General features: G+C 42.3%; 1 protein-coding gene across 1 annotated transcript; it reads right to left on the bottom strand.

Moving 5' to 3' along the window:
• Positions 1–13804: 13804 nt before the first annotated feature.
• LOC311329899 (collagenase 3-like) lies at positions 13805–21777 on the bottom strand (the record flags this gene model as incomplete). Its single annotated transcript, XM_084461850.1, has 10 exons — positions 13805–13908; positions 14085–14188; positions 15029–15194; positions 18210–18340; positions 18437–18641; positions 18772–18933; positions 19736–19861; positions 19946–20094; positions 20904–21148; positions 21661–21777. The coding sequence occupies 10 exons, from the start codon at positions 21775–21777 to the stop codon at positions 13805–13807; spliced, it is 1509 nt and encodes a 502-aa protein (XP_084317976.1).
• Between the last annotated feature and the right edge of the window lie 896 nt (positions 21778–22673).

Below are 22673 nucleotides of genomic sequence, written 5' to 3'. Positions count from 1 at the left end.
CAGGTAGGATGATTTTACTCTCCATGTGAGTGTGCTTCTGAGCAAGAAATATATCATATGTATTTCAATATAAGTAAGGTAGGATGGAAGTTAGTAGCCTAAGGAAGGAAGGTAGGAATACAAATGCTACCACAGTAGTTGTTGGAGGTGTTGGTATGGAAGTTGAGGTGAATGCTACTACTGTTGTTATAAAAAGGATGTCTGTTGAGAGGATTACCCTACATTAACAGATCATCACTGCAGTGGTGTAAGGGTCAACAGTAGTATTAGGGTTAACAGTAACCTTACTGTTAGAGTTCGGGTATATAACAACTACTGCCAGTACTATTATAACTACTGTACATATAACTACTATAAATTCAATTGCTATTACTATTTTAGCTACATATATAACTTAGCACTACCAATAATAATAAATATAACTAAATATGAATAAACTACTATAAACTATACTATAAATAGCCTACCACAGTTAGTACTACTGGTGCTAAAGTAGAAGGATTATAAAATGCAAGTAGTGTTACAGTACAAACAGGGTTAGAATTCAAGTAGACTAATGAGGGTGCTGATGCAAGTTAACTTAAGAACTATGACACCTATAACAGGATATTAAATAGATTTTCGATGACAACCCTAACCCACCAACATCTTTTTAGCAGTCACAGCTAGCTCAAGAATGTGAACTGTCACCATAGCAACAGCAGCTCTACAGCACCAAAGCACAGAACACACAGAATTCGCTGACTCACTCGCCATACGTTTCAATGGGGAGCGCAGTTGCCGAACAAATCGTCATACAGCGAAAACTATAAGACAGCTTAGATACTTACATTGTAAGAATCAGCACAGTTGTGTGAACATTTCAATATATAATATGTGTGGACTGGTGAAGGCAGGTGGGTAGCCCGGCATGGCCTACACTGTCCACGACCGTCTCTGACCCGAGGGGGCGGAGTCTCGCCACCACGCCACTGAACATGCTACGGACACCACAACTCAGCCCTTGAGTGGGCTGGAGACACACGGTCTTCACTGGTGAAGGCAGGTGGATAGCCCGGTGTGGCCTACACTGTTCACGCCTGGCTCTGAACCAAGCGGGCGGAGTCTCGCCACCATGCCACAGACCCCACAACTCAGCCCCTGATTGAGCTAGAGACACACAGTCTTCACCAGTGGGTGCAAGGAGACTGCCCGGAGGTCTTCATGGTGGAGTCAGGTAGGTGGCCCGGAGAGGGGTACACTGTCCCTGACTGGCTCTGACCTGAGGGGGCGGAGTCTCACCCCCACGCCACTATCCACGCCACGGCCCCACAACTCAGCCCCTGGGTGGGCTAGAGACACATGGTTGTCACCGGTGCGGGCGGGTAGGTGGCCCGGAGAGGGGTACACTGTCCTCGACCAGCTCTGACCTGAGGGGGCGGAGTCTCACCACCATGCCACTGTCCACACCACAGACCCCACAACTCAGCCCCTGAGTGGGATAGAGACGCACGGTCTTCGCCGGTGGGTGCATGGAGATTGCCTGGTCCGTAGTAGTTCTAGCAGTAGCTGTTACATACAGCTGCAGCAGCTAGCCCACCTCACATTTTCTCCAGGAACTTGTGATATTCCCACTATTTCTTTCTTTATTATTCTAGTTCTCCCCAGTTTTTTGGCCCTTAACTACTTCTTCATACTTTGTGCTAGAAACTTCATTCAAACTTTAAAATGTTCATCATCTTTAGCTCTTTAACGGATCCATTCAGATTTTTTATATTTTTTAGTCTTTTAGAAATTTAACTTTTCAAACTATTTTTTGTGCCACTGCTGGCACTCCTACAGTTTTGAAAGCTCATACACATATTATACATCAAAACATTCACACAACTGTGCTGATTCATACAATGTAAGTATCTAAGCTGTGTGACTTATAGTTTTCACGGTATGACGATTTGTTCGGCAACTGCGCTCCCCATTGAAACGAATGGCGCTGCACTCTAGCTTTTGAGTTGCTAACTTTGCATTTTTATCCTTTTTCTAACTTGTCGCCATGGCTAGTTTTTAAGCTACACAGACATATTATACATGAAACAGTGTCCTTATCTAAGCTGTAACATTTATATTTTTTGAGAGAGAGCTGTCTGAATCCAGCATGTCTTTACATTGAAGTGAATGAAGGGCTGCTCAGAGTGTCAGTTGGGATTTGAATTTGGGGACACGAGCAGGATCTCTTTGGCCATTGCTAACTGATTCACCCATCGGTAAGTACACAGCCTTGTTACAGCTTTCACAAAGCTTCATTCATTAACATTATACCAATTACCAATAGCTAGCCTAGATAAAAGTTACCAACTTTTTGAAATGACTGTTATGATAATAAAATTGGTAAGCTCAAGACACAAGGGTACCTTATAGAATTAAGTTATGCCAACCAGAAAATGATTTGATAACTGATATCTCTAAATACCTAGTTTGATACCATTAATGTAAAGAAATAAAAAGTGTCTAACATTAGAGGTGGTGTGGACACATCGCCCACTCAAACCAGTTAGCTAGCTAGCACAATCTAACGTTAGCTATGCTATGGCTCCACTGCCTAGCGATGGCCAGCAACATCATTGACAGCCTGCTGTTTTGATGGCTCACTTTACATTGAATGTCGACAGCTATTATGCTTTCGCTCATTGAGCAACGATGCCCTAGTTCAGTTGTAAGTAGAACGTTATAGTCTAAAGCTAACTTACTTTTCCCCTAAATATTAAGTGGACAAACTTTAGTTATATCTGATTTAAGCCATCTAGCTGTTAGCTACAGCAACGTTAGCTCTGATCCTATTAGCTGTGAATAGCCCTGATAACATTATGCAGGAATTATAATTAATCAGGTGCAAACTGTGCTGAAAGGTTTCCTTAGCGATAGCTTACCAGAACTGTTGTGAGTGTGCTGGGTTGTATAGGCCAATAGGCAACGTTACGAAGTCAAAGTTGGTTATAAGTCAGTTTGTCTCCCCAAGAATCTCCCGATGATCTCTCGATCAAACTACATTCGATATAATGTAGACTTCCTGATAAATAGCCGGTTGTTGTTATGCTGTTTTGTATATGCAAAATAATGATGCTATTACTAATCGCTTTTATAATTTGTCCCATTTTCTTCTAACCAGATCACCAACTACATTTCCAATACTGGGACTCGGGAGGTCCAGGTCCCGCGCTTCAGGGCTCTGGAGGTGTGCAGGTCCTGGAGGGCAGGTTGCAGCCAATGTCACCTAATGATATTATAAATATGTTACAACACCGCCCTGTTTTATGAGAAAGTAGCCTATGTCTCCATTTTAGTGCAAATAGATTTTATATGCCATCAAGATGTATGGCTGTTGCGTCTATGGGTGTACAAATCGGGCACAATCTGATATTGTCGTGTTGGACTCATTCCTACATTACAGTACATTTGTGTACAGTATATGTAATTGATATAATCCATAATGTCACAAAGCAAGACATTCTGAATTTAAATTAATGGCCAATACATCACTAATGTGCTTATGTAGCTTGCTACAGAAAACATCTGCAAGTTGGCCATCTAGCTAGGCTAACATTAACTAGCTACTGTAGCTATCTTTTCGACACAAAACCGATTTGGAAAAACATAAAAAATGTCTCACAAAAGCCACGGTCAAACATTTGTTTTTGTTTATATGTAACAAGAAGACATTTAACACATCTGTAGCTAACAGTTAACATTTCAGCGCTGAAGGGCACTCTTGCTTAGTTGCTAAGGTTAGCTGTTTTGTAGATTTCCACCAGCTAGATTCCACTGGGCCTTTCTGTAACACAAATGTACTTAATCTCAGACAATCACATTATAATAAAATAAAAAATACTAATAATTACCTTTGAGTTAGTTGCCACTGGCAAGTGCTTTCTCCAACTTTCTTTTACCGCTTTTTTGGGGGGGAATTTCTAGCTATGACATCACAACAACGTGATTGGTCCATTGCAGTGATGGTCCTGGAACAACATTTTTATGATGCTCCAGGAATGAGTCCAACACGACAATATCAGATTGTGCTACAAGCCGGCGCTCTAGTGGATTAAAACTGTATTCGATTCCAAGAGGAAACCGGCCTTTTCAGAGGAACCGGAGGCGAATCCTAAGCGTACGGACTGGACTGAGGACATCAGAAATGCCCGCGTTTGCGGTGCCCATTTCATATCAGGTACATTATTTTGACTATCTGGTTTCACTGGAATGTCTGGTTGAAATGTAGAGTAATATCTTAAGTAAACAGAAGTAACTCATAACCTGCACGCTAAACTAAGTTCAGGAATTGGAAGCCTAATGATAGCTAACTAATGTTAGCTAATGCTAGCTAGCATGCTACCTAGTGTTAGCTCAAGGCCCGAACTTGGCCTTAACGTTAGACAATATTGCAAATACTCCGACAAACTATTGCAAACCTTTTTTCTGTTACTTTGTGTTCGCCGTGAACATTTGCAGAAACATAAGCGAACGGTCTGAGCTGGTAGTTTGTGTTAGTTAACGTTACTCAAAAATGGCCTGAATGCTGAATTTGAGACTCACATTGGGAGTTCGCTCGTGTCAGGCTTTCTAAGGCCATCACGAATCTTAGGCTACTATTACATAGGGAACAGTGAAGGCGAAGCCAAGATAATGCGTTATATATTTTCCATTTGTCTGGAAAGTGGGAGAGACTGAGAACGATGCCACCCACGAGGTAACCGCGGTACCATAGACAATAACGTTGATATTATCGAAACAAAGATGGAGGGTAAGAACAGTTTGTGTGAACAATGTTTCTGATTGGTGTGCTACTTTTCAATTGTACAGGGAAGCAGGTACTAACATGGTTACTCACAGTTGCAGATGTGTTGCTGGCCAATGAACAAAGTCAGCCAACGCATAAAGAACTGTGTGGAACCAAACCCTGACTGGGCGCTCCAGAGTCCAAGTTTTCCCAAAGTCCATAACTGGAAGGCTTGCATTTTAAGCTGTTAAAAAAATACTGATGGGAAAAAAACACGATTCATTATTTTGAGGAAAAAGGATGGCTGAAATGTATTGCTTATGGTACTTTATGCACACAGATCATTATGAAGGTGCCAGAATCATGACAAAGGTGTTCGAGCAGCAGTCATCAATGGATGAGCGGCAAGATGTTCAAAAGAGACGGCGCAACACACACTATGACTCCAGTGACGAATGTAATATAATAAAGTGCATTCAACAGTCCCAAAAGATTACTACTTTTGAAATTGACTGATCTGATCTGAGCTAATTTACTCATATTCCACTAGATATTCCAAGCCCCAGGCAGCCATCGGTCCCCACAACGCAGGCCAAAGCCAGTATGCCAGGTGCCGGAATCGAAAGGCCGCTGCCGGCTGTCCAGTACAATCCTGTCCTATACTAGTGGATGGAAGTGATTGATAAGGTGTGCTGCACACCGGATTCATCGCAATTGCTATCCAATAGTATAGGACGGTAAAGAAATATGCCGGTAGAGTTTCAGGAAGTAGTGGAGCTTGTGCAAAGAGCTGATTTGTAATGCAAATTATAAATGTAGCCAATGGAAGTGTAGACCACGTTGCAGCAACGTAATATTGCAAATAATTATATTATTATATTATATATAATATATAAGTAATATATAGACGTGTATACAACGTTGCAGCCAAGTACGACTTCCTGTCCACGTTGCCACAACGGCGACAAAATGTGCGAAATACATTGAAATCATCACGTAAATCACAACGTTGTGTGCACATTGCAGGCACGTTGTGGGCACATTGGACCTGCACGTTGCAGCAACTTGTGTGCAGATACCGTGTTTGCGTTGCATGCACGTTTAACTTGACGTTGAGTGGACCATACAAAAGTCTAAATTGCACGTTGCTGCAACCTGATTGTGTTAGTAGGGAATGATTTAAGTGATCTGACTAATAATCAGTTATTGCAGTGGTATTCCGCTCGATTCCTTTATATCACCACAACTGAAAGATGTTGAACCCAGAACAGTAACGTTTAAGAGTGTAACTGGCTTTATTGGACACTTATTAAGATAAATAACGTTAGACTGGTGAACAATGCCATTTATGTCGGTTTCACAGCGCATAAATGATATGTCTTCTGGTAAGACCCACAGTTAACTAACTAGATCTATAGCTACTGTTCGTAGCTGGCTGAAAGCTATAACGTTAGTCTAATAGCCCAAGCCTCCAAGCTTGCATGGCCGGCTGCAGGGTGCTTTTCCTCGGTGTCGCGGGGGAGACGCCCCTACTAACACAATCAGGTTGCAGCAATGTTGCAGAAACGTGCAATTTAGACTTTTGTATGGTCCACTCAACGTCAAGTTAAACGTGCATGCAACGCAAACGCGGTATCTGCACACAAGTTGCTGCAACGTGCAGGTCCAAGGTGTCTGCAACGTGCCTGCAATGTGCACACAACGTTGTGATTTCCGTGATGATTTCGATGTATATGGCTGCAATGTTGTATACACGTTTATATATTACTATTGGATAGCAATTGCGATGAATCCGGTGTGCAGCACACCTGATCAATCACTTCCATCCACTAGTATAGGACAGGAAAGAAATACGCCTGTAGTGTCAGGAAGTAGTGGAGCTTGTGCAAAGAGCCTATTAATGTCATAGTCAATGCAGCAAGCAAAATTATGGTACAAAAGTTATGACACAACACCATTAACAGTTAAGAACAATTTATTTTATTAAAAAAAGTACACACAATGTCTGGCCTGCAACATGATAAACAAGTTTTAAAAACAAAAACAGTTATTTACAAAAAAAGTTATTTACAAAAAAAAGTTATTTACAAAAAAGTTATTTACAAAAGAAATGACAGGCTGTGCTCAGATAGGCTGGGGGGGGGCTGTGCTCAGATGGGCTGCGGGTGGGCGTCAGATGGGCTGGGGGGCAGCTAGGAAGGGAAGTCTTCCTCATCAGAATGCTGGGCAGTGCTCAGATGGACTGTGCGTGGATGGGCTGTGCTCAGACGGACTTCTGCAGATACCTAAAGACATAATGAAAACCACAGCTTTCGGCGGTTCCTCTGAAAAGGGTGACATCTCGAGGGGATGCTGAAGAATCTGAGGCCATCATCTTGTCCTTTTCTGTTTGTACAGTTCACAGCACAGCAGCTTTGAGGCATAATTAGCTACATAAAACGGAGCTCCTGGCTACTGTGGCTAGCGATTTCGTTTGCCTTTTTGCCTAGAGGCTGCGTGCGCACTCTGCTGTGACGTAGGCGGCGAACCCATCTATAGGGAGGGAAAGTAATCTCATCGCCCCCTAGTGGTAGCGTTCCATAATGCCTAAAGAATTAATGGGATTTCTCATAGACACGTCTTTTGAAAAATGATATCTTGGTCGACACCGAAAAGTTAGTAGAATGCCTTAAACGGCAAATACTTGGAGACAAACTTTATTGATTCTGCTGATCATAGTTGATTTTCAATCACAATCCGAATTGTATTAAATAATTAGCTGTGACTATGAAAATGTAAAAAACTAAAGTCCAGTTGCTCATGAGGGTGTCATTTAAAGGTGCTCTTCCTCCAGCTCTGTTTTCAGCAAGGGGGCATAAACCGTTAGTAGATTAGAAAAGAAACATCAAATTGTGTGCAGGTTGATTAGGCAGTTTGACAGGTCATTCCAATCATTTCACTTGGTCAGAAGTGTGATTGGTTGTTCTGTTTTTATCTGTATTGAGCATTCATGTGTCAAATCTATTATTTCATTGATGACATTCCGGAGGAGATGGCACCTTTAAACACGATTTCCACCATGGGTCGCAGTGATAGAGAATCCTGCCTACTTTTTTTTTTAATTAATGAAATATTCAATCAATAACATTTCTAAGATGAGTTATTAACCTCAACATACAGCACAATATGAAGGATATAAGCGAAATATTTTTTTTTTTAAAAGACAGGAGCAGTTTGGCAAAGAATCCTGCCTACTTCAACTGTGAACCAAGCAAGCAGTGACGTCACGAGATAGCCCGATTGCTAGCCTAATAGGACTGTAATACAACGTCACGTTATTTAATGACGTTGCAGGGACTCATGTTGCCAATGTTTCTGCAACGTTGCAGTAAAGTCTAATTAGACTTAAAGTCCATTCTCACTGAGCGCGAATATTCGCACGAATTATTCGCGCGGAAAAGTATTAAAGCTGATTTCATGGGTTCTAATGGAAGTTTGCACACCGGGGCGGAACCTTTGTGCGGTGAAAAAATATTCCGCACAGACTTTGACCCCTGCGGAATTCGCCGGCGAAACTACACAGCTGGACCAATGAAATGGTTTGTTTATAGTGACGTCGCGGACCCGGGAAATCCAGTCAGGCACTCGGGACAATATGGGAGAAATGCTGATTAATATAGTTTCACAGCATCCCGTCCTATATGACAAAAGACGGGATGATTTCATGAACAATGAATTAAAAGACAACGTCTGGCAGTCCATTGTCCTGCTTTGTGGCTTCGGTGAGAGTGGTAAGTGCTAAAGAAAGTTAATGTTGAAGCTTGTAAAACGTTAGCTAGCTAGCTAAGTTAATGTTAGCTTGGCATCAGGGTAGCTAACGTTACTGAGTACTCGGTACCGTTTGCTTGACTACCAATACATTTGATTTTGTCAGAATCCACATTAGTTGATGCTCGTTGTACACATTCATAATTCTTTATTGGGGGTCCACGTTCCATACCAGCGTTGTTCAGCCTATCACTGTTGGGTAGATAGCTACTAGCTCCCTTGACAACTACCTCCATTGACAAGACGTGGGCGTGGCGTGCCCAGTAATCAAAACAAATTGTATTTTTATAGCACAGGTCCTACACAAAGGCAAGTCAATGTCCCTTCATGTATATATTATGTGTCTTTACAGTAAGACACATAATATATACATAAATGTCAGTGCCATACAGGCTCACTTGATCAGACAGGAGCACGACAGGCCTGCGGGGACTAAAATCTATGCTATAACAGTTAGATACATATATATATGACTGTCATTGTTGAAGGCTACTACTTTATATCTACAAAATTGACTGTCTATCAGTAAAAGCTGCATGTTTCAACATAAATATGTAGTCCTTTCTTGATACTGTTATCACACATTATTATTGTTTTCTTCTAGTGGAAATAGTCAAGAATAGGTGGAAGAACCTCCGCGACACCTACATAAAGGAAAGAAGATTGGGCAACGATACCAAAAGTGGCCAGGCAGGGGGAAAGGCCAAAAAAAAAAGGAAATTTATGGATGCGATGTCATTCATAGAGCCGACATTGGCCGACAGGAGGTAAAGTGATGATGACAGAGCACAACCATTACATACTACTGTTTTTGATGATTATCTTAATGGAAGACTTAAAATGATCACTGCATGGTTTGATTTAAAGTTGCATTTTACAACAGCACTGACAGTAATATTGAGGAGAGAGAGGGAGATGAGCACACACAGCCAGATGAGGACAGTGAGAGTGGGGAGCAGGCAGCCGATGTCCGCAACCAGGCAGGAGATGCATCAGCTGCACCACAGAGGAGGGCCAAACCCAGGCAAGGTGACTTCCTAGAGCAGTACCTTATGCGGACCTGGTTATTGAGACCCATCCCTACCTGTAATCTGCATCAACCAGGGCAAGAAGCACAATGGAGAAGGTCCCCTTGTAGTTCCTGTAGCTGGTCCCTGAATGCCCTGGTTTCTGGATGACGACATGCTTGCCGTCCAGCGCTCCCAGACAATTGGGAAAATTCCAGCGTTCCCAGAAATGCTGTGCAGTGCTTCTCCAGATCTCTTCCGTGGGCACCGGCATGCACTGGTCCTTGAGCTCCTTCCAGATGACTTTGCAGGTTTCCGTCACAATGGCAGCCACAGTGGAAACCCCAAGCCGAAAGCTTGATGCAATTGTCACATATGAATCCCCAGTACTGAGGAACCTGCAGGGTAAACACATTTGACACAGGATCAGTTTGATGGAGATTACACCTAGCCTACTACTATAGTAGGCTAGTAGGCCTACTTGTAATGTAGTAGGCTACAAGATATGCGCCAAGCGCCACCTAGAGACAGGTTTTATGTATTGACGAGCAGGTAGTTCATCACAGTCAGTCATCGGAACCCTTCAACCGTAACGGTGAACAGTTGAAAACTAAATGATCAAGTCTTTTTCATTATTTAAACTTATTCAGTTAGTTAAACACTGAGAACACTGCAATACTAGCTGACGATTTTCAGGATAGTTCAGGATATCAACGTAACCGCGCAATGTTGTGCTGAAAAGACAGCTCCTCAAACTGTTACTGCAGGTCTACAATAATAACAATATTAACGTGATCTGTAATATTAATAAAGAAAAGCAACTTACCGTAAACATACAGCAAGCCGTTGCTCAGGGTCAATTGGCTTGCGGTAGTTAAAGGTTTTCCTCATGAGGTGAGGTCCCACTGTTTCCAGCAGGCCTTCAAACTGGGCTACAGACATCCTAAAATATTGCCTGAAGCGGTCGTGGTACAGGCGCAACTCCTGGATGAGCCTGTGAAACTCCCCATGATTCGACCGCCCTTGGAGGATCGGATGGACCCAAAACTTTCTTTTTTTCTTTTTGTTCATGTAAGCAATGGCAATAATGTCATCGTCGCTGCTGCAGCTACTCTCGTCCATCTTCACACTGAATGGAATTTATGTTTCTGCGGGAAATGCGAACATAACGCGAAAATCCGCACCGCGTCCTTTAAGGTCCTTTCTCACTGCCGCGGTGCGGAAATGCGGGACGGATTTGCGGAATATTCGCGCAACGCTTTTCCGCGTCTAAACCATACACACAGACGCGGTTCGGACGCGGTGCGGATTTTCGCGTTATGTTCGCATTTCCCGCAGAAACATAAAATCCATGCAGTGTGAAGATGGACGAGAGTAGCTGCAGCAGCGACGATGACATTATTGCCATTGCTTACATTGAATTAGTTATGAATGCACTGTATATATTATCTGTAATCTGAATTAACTGCTGCTTTTACAAAAATAACATTTTCATAACAATGTTGTCAGTTGAGCAAGGATGTAGAACCTGGACACATACATACAAAGCCTACAATAAGTTTGAGTTTGTAAAATGGGACAGTCACTTTTCATGTTCAGTCAGGTAAAGTTAGAATCCAAACCAAATCCACCCATATGTACCTCAACCACAATGTATTATTACTACAAGTAAAACTTTCAGAAATGATTCCCATGTGCAAAGTTTTACTTGTAGTAATAATACATTGTGGTTGAGGTACATATGGGTGGATTTGGATTTGGATTCTAACTTTACCTGACTGAACATGAAAAGTGACTGTCCCATTTTACAAACTCAAACTTATTGTAGGCTTTGTATGTATGTGTCCAGGTTCTACATCCTTGCTCAACTGACAACATTGTTATGAAAATGTTATTTTTGTAAAAGCAGCAGTTAATTCAGATTACAGATAATATATACAGTGCATTTATAACTAATTCAATGTAAGCAATGGCAATAATGTCATCGTCGCTGCTGCAGCTACTCTCGTCCATCTTCACACTGCATGGATTTTATGTTTCTGCGGGAAATGCGAACATAACGCGAAAATCCGCACCGCGTCCGCACCGCGTCTGTGTGTATGGTTTAGACGCGGAAAAGCGTTGCGCGAATATTCCGCAAATCCGTCCCGCATTTCCGCACCGCGGCAGTGAGAATGGACCTTTAGGAGGGTAAAGTTATTTTCGACCATAGATGGACGTTGTCACAACATCGCCTGATGGTAACGTTGCAACTTACCTAAGTACAACTTATGTGCAACGTTGCTGCAACCCAATGTGTTAGTAGGGGCACCGTCGTTATAACTTTATCGTACTTTTTCCAAATAATGCAAATTCGAGGATATGGCCTGTTAGGTAGCGCATTCCTTTATAATGTTTGGGGGTTAAAAGGTAGTGTGACATCTTACGTTTCTTATATTAAGTACTTTATAAATGCCTGTACACTTCCTGGTGTCGAGGTTACTATGGTTACAAACAACACGCCCACAAAACGAGGTGAGCTTGGAGAGGGGGGAAATTGGGCATATAAAAAGTTTTATAGTACTTAAAAATGATGGAATAACAACATTTATGGACATATTAACTTTTATTTTATCTAAAGATAACTGGCATGTGTCACGTTCAACCACTGTGTTATCCCTTTAAAGGTACAGGCACACTTTTATGACTACAGTGGTGGCATCACACCACAGACCACACACCTCCCCTGAGTGTGGTATAGACACACTGGTCTTCACCAGAACAGTTGCTCCTATCTTTTGTCTCCCAGTTGCTTTGATCTCAAGAGAACATCCTCTGTGGCTCCATCTCCCAGCTAGGTGAGATGAGGTCTACGGCAGGAAAATACACATGGGGTAGAGGGGATTAATCCCCCACCTCAGCTCTATTGTGTGGTCCTGTTTATTTAACTGTTGTTGCTTTGGTTCATTGAATTGTTAGATGTGTCCTGTACCAATACTTTTGTTCGAATCACATAGTTTACTTAAACTCAAAGTCTAAAAGATTCAGTCTTTTAGCCTGTCAGCTTCAATGTCTGGTTTCCAGTCCGAGTGTGTTCACGATATCCAGGTTGTGCTTAGCTAGAAACCTGTTTCCCCCAAAAGACCCATTTTGCAAATTGTTTTGGAAATAATTACAATTGATTTTAGTAACATCCCCCCACCCTAGAATATAGCGGACATGTGTTTGGCCTGTCCTGTCTGAATGTTAGCTTAGTTTTGCTATTGTATGCAAGATAGCTAGTTACTACTATTGGGTGAACAATAGAACACACTAATGTTGGGCAAAGGTGAGCAAAATCATTCTACAGTAAGCTAATGCAAAGTACTGTAATAGTTCAGACTTTGTATCGGGGCAGTCACATTAATTTTGGGAGCTCCATGCAGCTGATGAGCAGGCAAAATAATTAGTAGGCAGCTGAAACGCTCTGGGAATAGTATTTCTATTGGCTGGCAGCTCGGATCAGTATTTTATTTTAAAATTAGCCAAAACATAAATTAAATAAAAATCCGTCCCTGTCACAGTCTGTTGGTATATACCGAGCTACACCCATGTGGCTTCACAATGCCAAGCTGTTCCTGGAGGCTTGCTCTAAACAACTGTGAGACGATTGTGTACATACTGACTAACTGCTTGACGGCAGGCTGTATGGTTGATTGAGAAATTTAGTTTTTATCTACTCAACCTTTACCAAAGTGTTGCCCACAATAATGCTCCATGCCATAAGGTTACAGTCTAAGCCGTCCTTCAAAAGTAAATGTAAAAATCTTGGCTGTAAATGTAGAAATATCTCTCTCCGTCTCTTGCATGCACACACACACACACACACACACACATTGCCTTTGTTGTTAGCACAGCAGATATCAAATGAGAAAGAGCAAGTATAGGGTCCTGCTTTACTCCAGGCACAGTAAAAACCTCAGGAGCACTTATGCACATGTCAGTATGATGTTTATTTGAATCCATGGGATATGTGAAAACTTGAGATAGAGGCAAACAAGTAAATATCCAATCTTACAAAATGTACCACATGCAATTTGCTAAAAATTTATGAAATACACCACAAAGACAATAACATCATTGAGTATTCAAATTAATTTGTTACATTCTCTTTGTAATTTTTTTAATTTATTTTTTATAATGGTACAGAAGCTGATAGCAAATCTACTGCAGTTGGATTATTTACGGATTCAAATATTGAACTAGAGTTCTAGACAAAAAACAGTTAGTAGCAGTTCAGCCAGCCATAGTTCAGGAGAACGCGTATCACTCTCTTGTAGGAAAGGTAGTACTCACTCTGCCTTTGGCCATTCGAGAAATAAAGATAGCCTAAAGGAGAAAACATGTTTTGTGTTTGTTTTTTTTAGTTTTTTTTTACAGATGAAGGTATATATTTTGCAGTTTTTCCACATGATGGGGCAAAAGGGTGTTGGCAACTGAAATATACAGCCATGTTTAATTAGTGTGGTAATAGTGTAACTGTATTTTTTTTTTCACTTTCTTACCAAAGTTCTCGAAGACAGCATCCACCTTTGAGCCAATGCCTGGGAAATCCTGGGTTATAAATCTGGGATATCCATAATCCATTTGGCCTCTGGCCTCATCATAACTGAAACAGTCATCCAGCAAAACAGTAATTTCAATCAATTGTTTATAAAGAAATATTTACCAATAAATGACATCTGATTAAAGGACAATGCTCGTTTTTGACAACCTGGACCTTATTTACGACATATTATAAGACGTTTGACTCACCGAGATCACTTTGGTGTAGTTCGGAGGCCTGTAGAAGAAATGTAAAATCCAGCGCGAGCCAGTATATCCATGTAATGGCGGTGATCGGGGCAACGAGAATGCAGCTTCTAAAAATCTATTTTCTGCCGCGAAACGGTTGTTTTTATCAATCTGTCTGGATGAATCGCTAGTTGTGGTTACATAGAGAGCATCTAGGCCTGTTGTGGTATTTCCCATGCCTCTGTAATATGATCTTTAGAAGCGTCGTTTGACACGAAATAGCTTCCTTACTTGCTCCAGCACGCATGCGCACAGCGTGCGGGAGCAACGATTGCGCGCTGTGCGCATAAGTGCTGGAGCAAGTGAGGAAGCTATTTCGTTTCGAAAGACGTTTCTAAAGATCATATTACAGAGGCATGGGAAATACCACAACAGGCCTATGCTCTCTATGTAACCACAACTAGCGATTCATCCAGACAGATTGATGAAAACAACCGTTTCGCGGCAGAAAATAGATTTTTAGAAGCTGCATTCCCGTTGCCCCGATCACCGCCATTACATGGATATACTGGCTCGCGCTGGATTTTACATTTCTTCTACAGGCCTCCGAACTACACCAAAGTGATCTCGGTGAGTCAAACGTCTTATAATATGTCGTAAATAAGGTCCAGGTTGTCAAAAACGAGCATTGTCCTTTAATATGCAAGCCACTAACCTCCAGTATTGGTTGTTCACAAAGAAGAGGATCTTTCTTGTTGTGTGCACATACACTGATGCATCTACCTTATTCACCGAGGAGGGCAATCCAAAGTTGGAGATGGGCTTTGGATAGCCAGGGAGGATTCTCTTTGTGTCTGCTCTTATACCCCAGTATTTATCAGCTGTAGAAAAAACATATATATTGTTATGTGCATTAGAGATCTGCTTTGTTTTTAAATAAATAATTTGGGCTCGGACCAGGCCGGGCTGCACGCAGTTCAGTGGGAAAAGTGAGTGAGAAGAGCAGTGACAGTATCAGCCATAGAAGAATTGAAGCGGACAATAGCAAAGGCTTCTAAAAATCCCAAATGAGACTGGGAAGTCTAGCTTGTGGAAGCACGATCTGATCGTGAGTAGTATTCACTATTATAATAGGCTATTTGCTGGTTTTTGGGGCCGCCCTAAAATGCTGCACTGTGCGCTCTCCGTCAATAGGTTATTGTTTGCTGTGACTGGAGATTTCTTGTGTTATTACTGTTTTTTGATAATTGCTGTTATAAAGTTATGTGCTGGCGTGGGGCTGCCGCTGCCCTGTTCTGCTGTGTTCTATAGCCTATAGCCTATGTTATGTCCAAGAGCAGTGGTGAGTTTTACATTTCTGACATTGTTTCTTTTAATCTAGCCTATGTATTCTGGTTATGGCCCAAACACATAGAAAATGATAACTGACACTGATCCTCATTCAATGCTCCTGGCACACTGCTTACTGTGAGGTCTATTTGGCGTTATGTGTCTCGCTGTGTGCGCGTGTGTGTGGATGGGGAAGAGAGGGGCGGGGGGCGCACTGATTATTGTGAAATGTAGTCTACCGGTATTTGGCGTTGTGTGTGTGCACGCTGACGCGTTTGTGTGGATGGGGAAGGGGAGGGGTCGGCCTTGAGGTGGGGCCCGACCTACTTTGAGTGCGTTCCGTGGTCCATGCACAGATGTGATAGCCAGGCTAGGATGTTATGCTTATTAGTCCAAGTCCAATGTTATTGTATATAATATTGTTTATTAGTGGGTTCAGTAAGGAATGCCGGTATCTCTGGAAGAGTATGGGAAGTCGGGCATGCCTTTCGGAGTCTGTGAGTGGGAGTGGTCACTGACCTGGCATATCCTGAATAAAGAAGATGCCAGGTGAGCTAATCCGCTTCAACTAGTGTCGAGTGGTGCACGCGAAAGCAGGGAACGTCGTGAGGAGCAACCTTTTTCTATCACTCATGGAGACTCTGTTAGGGAAGACTTGTCCCCTTTATGCCGGATTCCTAATTAAACCTTAAATAACTTTAAACTGGGAACGAGCTGTGAAGAGAGATGGAGCTGTATATATATATATTTATTAACCCTTTTTTTTGGGGGGGGGGGGTGTATATCTATCTATCTCTCTCTCTCTCTCTCTCTCTCTCTCTCTATATATATATATATGTTACGGTGAATGTGAGAAAACAGGGAATGTGAGCTTTTCCCGGTTAATGTGCACATTCCCCAACCTCGCGGGGAATGTAGGAGAAACGTGCGTTTCTCACATCTCCCGGGTAATGTGCACATTCCCCGACCTTGCGGGAGATGTGAGAAATTGGTTAGTATTTCTCACATCTCCCGCAAGGTCGGGGATTGTGCACATTAACCGGGAAATGCTTACAATTCCCGACCTTGCGGTAAATCTGGCAAAGTCCAACCGTATGCAAAACCTCTGCACAGCCAGGTGGTGGGAGGGGGATGGTACCGTAGGCTTATGCCAAAAGACAAGTGTGAGTTTGATGCATCCTCAACTAGATCATTTACAGTTAATAATAACAGTCTGTGGTCTACTTTGAACAGTAATATATGCTGTACAGTGTAAGTAGTATTAGGAGGATACACTGGTGAGTTAACAAACATAAAAGGAACATTGACTCCAAGACTCCGTGAGCGCACAGTGGTCAAGGGGTAGCCTAATCCGGAGTCCGGAGACGTAACAGGTCATGCAGTCAATAGATCTCGTTTTGAATGTTTTTGTAATGCCCTCTGGCTGTAATAGAATATCGCTACTGGAGCTGTTTACTCCAAAAATGCACAATGCTTCCTGCAGTTGTGTCGGATCAAGGTGCTGGGATGATCAACATTCCGTGGAGCAGATGCCACTGCAGTGATGATTAGGCTTACACAACTTTCAGAATGTTTTGCAGAATTACAATACTTTGGTGTTGTAAATTATGAAAGGAAAATTATAACTTGACTTAATATGTTCACCTCCACCCACCCCGAAATGTAGTCATAATTTTAGCACAATAGCCTCTATATGTGCAGCACAACGCTGCAATAAGACCTTAGGATTCAGTACACAGGTGTGTTTGATCATGTTAAGATCTCATTGTGAGAATAGGCTGTGTTTTCTAGAATAAATACATGACAAAAAGTAATCCCTGGACTGTTATTATTAACTGTAAATGATCTAGTTCAGGATGCATCAAACTCACACACAGCGCAGAGAATGTGAGCCGGAGAATTGCCAGTCTGCGCGCTGGCCTGTGCGCATGCGTGCTGGAGCAAGTGGGGAAAGGCGTGTAAAGATCATATTACAGAGGCTAAAGACCCCGTATTTGAAAACAACAACAATGCCTCGCGCAACTGTCGATTCATTCAATCTGATTGATGAAAACAACCGTTTAGCGGCCGAAAATGGATTTTGAGAAACTGCATTCTCGGTGCCCCGATCACCGTCATTACATGGATATACTGGTTCGCGCTGGATTTTAAATTTCTTCTACCGGCCTCCGAACAACACCAAAGTGATCTCGGTGAGTCAAACTTCTTATAATATGTCGTAAATAAGGTCCAGGTTGTCAAAAACGAGCATTGCCCTTTAATGTGCACAATCCCCGACCTTGCGGGAGATGTGAGAAATACTAACCAATTTCTCACATCTCCCGCAAGGTCGGGGAATGTGCACATTACACGGGAGATGTGAGAAACGCACGTGTTTCTCCTACATTCCCCGCGAGGTCGGGGAATGTGCACATTAACCGGGAAAAGCTCACATTCCCCGTTTTCTCACTCACCGTAACATATATATATATATATATATTTGGAAATACAAAGTAAAGAATGATTTTCGCAAATATAGTGGGCTTGAGATTACAGACAACATTTACACCCGTTTCAAAGTACAGTACCTTCGAAGAGATACGCCACATTTTTATATAGGACTTCACAGGCAGCATCCACATAGTTAATTTGTGGCCATTTTGAGCTCACTTTAGTGAAGCGGATTCCTTGCATGGCAGTGCTCTTTCTCCAATAGTACCTAGGAGTAGAAACAACATTTGAAATAGGTTGGTTGTCCCAAAGCACTGTTATAAAGTATCATGTGGAATAGAAACGGCTTGTCTTTTAAACTCACCCATTTTTGAAGAAGAACAGGTCCCCCCTGATGGAGGTGGCTGCATCAAAGACAAGATCCCGGTTGCACTGCTGATCTTTGGGGTTGGGCCTGGGATCCGGTTTGGGGTCTGGGGGGGGGTTGGGGTCGTCTGTCGGTTCTTCTGGCTCAGGTTCACAAGTAGGTTCAGGTTTGGGCTCTGGTTTGGGTTCTGGTGTACGGGTGCCTTCAAGACAACAGATATTCACCATATTCAGATGACACCAATCAGACTCCTAAAGAGAAATCAACACATCGACACAAATACAGTGCCTATGAATGTACATAAAGGATTGGTGTGAATTGTGTTTAAATACCATACAGGGCCTGGACCCCACTTCTGTCATCATTGGGCAGCTTGTATCCGTTGGTGTTGACATACCGATAGGTGGGAAACATCAGAGCATTCCTGTCTCTGGAGTGGTCCAATCCCAGAGCATGGCCAAACTCATGGGCTGCCACTAGCAGTAGATTCACCCCTATAGTAGGGATGGGCATTTTCAGTTATTGTAATACTCGAGTACTCTATATTCATAATGAACGAGTACTCGAGTACTCGCTGTTCTGTAGCCTACCGTAAAAATAAATCCGGGAGGTCCGTGGCCATCGATGTAGGCCTACAGTAGGCGATGTGCCCGATTAAGTAAACGTGCACGACTCTTTAGAAATTATCCCGACGTATTTCGTTATAGTGAATTTGCATATGAATAAACAACCAACAATTTAAGCCATTCAATCCAATTGCATTTATTAAAGAACAAACGTCACAGCGGACATACTGTGTTCTTTAACTTATCTTTTCCGTTTGTTTGGCGTCGCATCGTCGTGAGCTAGCCGGGCTAGCAAATGATGTGATTCGGGGTTGTTGTCCAGTCGTCTAATTCATTGTTTCGTTGTGCTTTAACCGCATGTGGTTGAGCATTGAGCTGGTTTGCTTATGATAAGCAAGTTTCACATTGCAGATTTTTCACTGCACAGTTTTCCCCTTCTTTATCAAAGTATTTCCAGACTTTACTTTTACGAGCAGCAGACATGTTGCGACTGATGTGAGTAGCCTCACGCAGGTAGCCAAAAGCACAGTGCGCAGGTGCATGAATAACTAAGCTTTTTTTTTTCAAAGTGAAACAATTACTCGCCATGGTTACTCGAGTACTGACATCAACAACGAGTACTCGAGTACTCGTGCCCATCCCTACCCTATAGACAGGATTTGTGATCGCGTGAGACCACTTAATAGGACAGTGTCATGACTTAAGATGTCATGCAGAGACAGATGCTTACCCCGCTCAGTCAGTGTCCAAGTTTCATCATCATCAAAATGTGTGTCTCCACCTTGTCTCAGACCGGGGGAGTTGGCGTGGGCCAGGACTCCATTGGGGCCATCGAAGGGATAGAAGTCCCCATGATCTGTAAAACAGGGAGGAGCTACAGTACTAAATTCCTAGTGGGGAAGAAATGCTTGAAAGGAAATTGAATGGAGCCTGTTCTTACATCCACCCTTGAAGATAATCATGATGTCGGCAGTGCCAGTGTTAATCTTTTTGAAGTCCAGTGGGATGACATCACTGTAGAGCTGGAAGGCCTGGGCTATGACTGCGTCCACGTCACCCCTGCTCAGGTCTCGAGTGTACTCAGTGATCCTGAAAAACACTTGACTCTCAATTCAAACCATTGACACAAGCATTCAATAAAGATACTGTATATGCTTTCAAAGGTCATCAATGTCTAGAATACGTTAAAGGGCAATGCTCGTTTTTGACAACCTGGACCTTATTTACGAAATAATGTATGATCTTTACACGCCTTTCCCCACTTGCTCCAGCACGCATGCGCACAGGCCAGCGCGCAGACTGGCTATTCTCCGGCTCACATTCTCTGCGCTACGATCGGATTGTTGCTGACGAATGACGACGACAATATTCTCGGCACCAACAACGATCGTAGCGCAGAGAATGTGAGCCGGAGAATAGCCAGTCTGCGCGCTGGCCTGTGCGCATGCGTGCTGGAGCAAGTGGGGAAAGGCGTGTAAAGATCATATTACAGAGGCTAAAGACCCCGTATTTGAAAACCACTACAATGCCTCGCGTTGAGGAATCTCAACTGTCGATTCATCCAATCTGATTGATGAAAACAACCGTTTAGCGGCCGAAAATAGATTTTGAGAAACTGCATTCTCGGTGCCCCGATCACCGTCATTACATGGACTGGCTCGCGCTGGATTTTACATTTCTTCTACATGCCTCCGAACTACACAAAAGTGATCTCGGTGAGTCAAACTTCTTATAATATGTCGTAAATAAGGTCCAGGTTGTCAAAAACGAGCATTGCCCTTTAATACTTGAGTATAGATGAGAAATTTTCTTTCAATTGTTAATTTGTCATTTTGCAGTATCTATAAACTATAACAGAAGCAGTGTAATAATTTAAAAGCAGTTTAGTATGCACTTACCTGTAGGTAATGGTGCTCTTCTGCCATTTGGGTTTCCCAGGGAAGTGTCCATATCGGCTGATGTCTGACACTCCACACCTGGGCTCCTTCATCACCTTCAGGGTCTCTTGATCAAGCCTGCCTGTCACCTCCAGGCCAAAGAAAGTCTGCATTTCCTCCAAGCTCTGGTTGAACGAGGTCTGTTCCATTGTCCGAAATGTTGCGTTGGTTACCCCAACATCTGTGTAGTACTGAGACAGATAGTCCTGGAAGATTGAGAGGTAATATTATGACAAAGGTTAGTTAAAAATAGTTTGTGCTCTTGACTCAAGGCTTACGAAGGAGTGGGCCAGGTGTGAGAGGCCAGCATAATAGTCTAAAGTATAGCTATTAGAAAGAGCCCACATACTGACAAAAACAATATATAAATTCCCAAAAATTGAAAAAAGTGACCAAATGAGCAAAGAGTGAATGTTTCAGTCCTCACACCATCAACAGCACTCACCCTTTGTTCACTGAGTGACTTCACTTTTTTCAATTTTGTTCACTAAGTAAATAAATCTTCAATTTTTGCATCCAAGGACCCTCAATAGTTTTTGTCAGTGTGCAGACTTTTTCTCATTACTTTGGACTATTATGATAAAGGTGAGCTTGCACATCATAGTTATTGATAATAGCGATCAGTTATCAATTATTAACAATCAAAACAATCAAAATGACTGATACTTGTCAAGGATTTCACAATAATTACTGAAAATGTAATGATACATAAATATACCTCAGCAAGTGTCCCCTCTTCCGGGGATGTTTGGGCCTTCAGGACTGTGGCAGGAGCTGCCCGACAAAGCGAAAAACAGGCCAGCAACAGCATCCCAGAACCTGCAGGGATACCCATCGCTTGGAAAGTGCGTTGATACAGAGTGAATCTCTTTCTCTCTCTCTCTTTCTCTCTCTGCTCGTCATCTCTTTTATATCCTGCTTAAAGCCTGGGGTGCTCTTTGTTCTGATCAGGACATGCACGGTGTCAGAGTGGGTTTTGTGTCCCAGTGCATTCCAGTAAATGTTACTACAGGCCCCTAGCCTAAAGGAAGAGGGATCGCTCACCTGTTAGGCTACTGTGGGGGAGGAAAACATGTGTTTGGGGGTAGTTTTGGTGAACCAGACCTGTAGCTGGCAAGTAAGTTTAGTAAGTTAGATCATTCTAGTTCTTCTAGGTATAATTATAATGTATTGAATAAAAGATACTGATATTCAAAGTATAATATGAATTCTATAATGTACATATAGTCAAAGTTCTGTATTATGAACTAAGGATTAAGTGAATTGACCAGAGTGTGTAATTTTGGAACTATCTCAACACTAATAGAATCAGATGATGTCTTATTAAAAGTCTTTAACTAAGAATTAAGCGACGGTTCACGCAGAGATAGAGGTAATCACACAGAGATAGAGGGGTCTTGTGTCTTACTTGACTGATGCTATAATCTTATTTAGAATGTAAAAAATACACAAACAAGAATAATGACAGTACTGGTGCCGTCATACCCCAAAGGTTCTCCTGGATGTTTGTTCTACTAAGTCAAAAAAATTGCAGGTACACACTTGTTCCAAGACATGTAATCAATTCACAATCATTAGCTAAACACATCGTAACAGCACTAATCATGTTTAGTATTACTGTCAGTACTTGCACAGTTAACAACCAAGCCATGCATTTGCTGGAAAACTCTTGAGTACCCAGCCTTGTCTGTAGTCATAGAGGTATGCCTTTGTCCCACTGAAAAGGTAAAT

The sequence above is a fragment of the Borostomias antarcticus genome (genome assembly GCF_949987555.1).
Source record: "Borostomias antarcticus genome assembly, chromosome: 1".
NCBI classification, from domain to species: domain Eukaryota; kingdom Metazoa; phylum Chordata; class Actinopteri; order Stomiiformes; family Stomiidae; genus Borostomias; species Borostomias antarcticus.
This window is presented reverse-complemented; position numbering and strand designations above follow the sequence as displayed.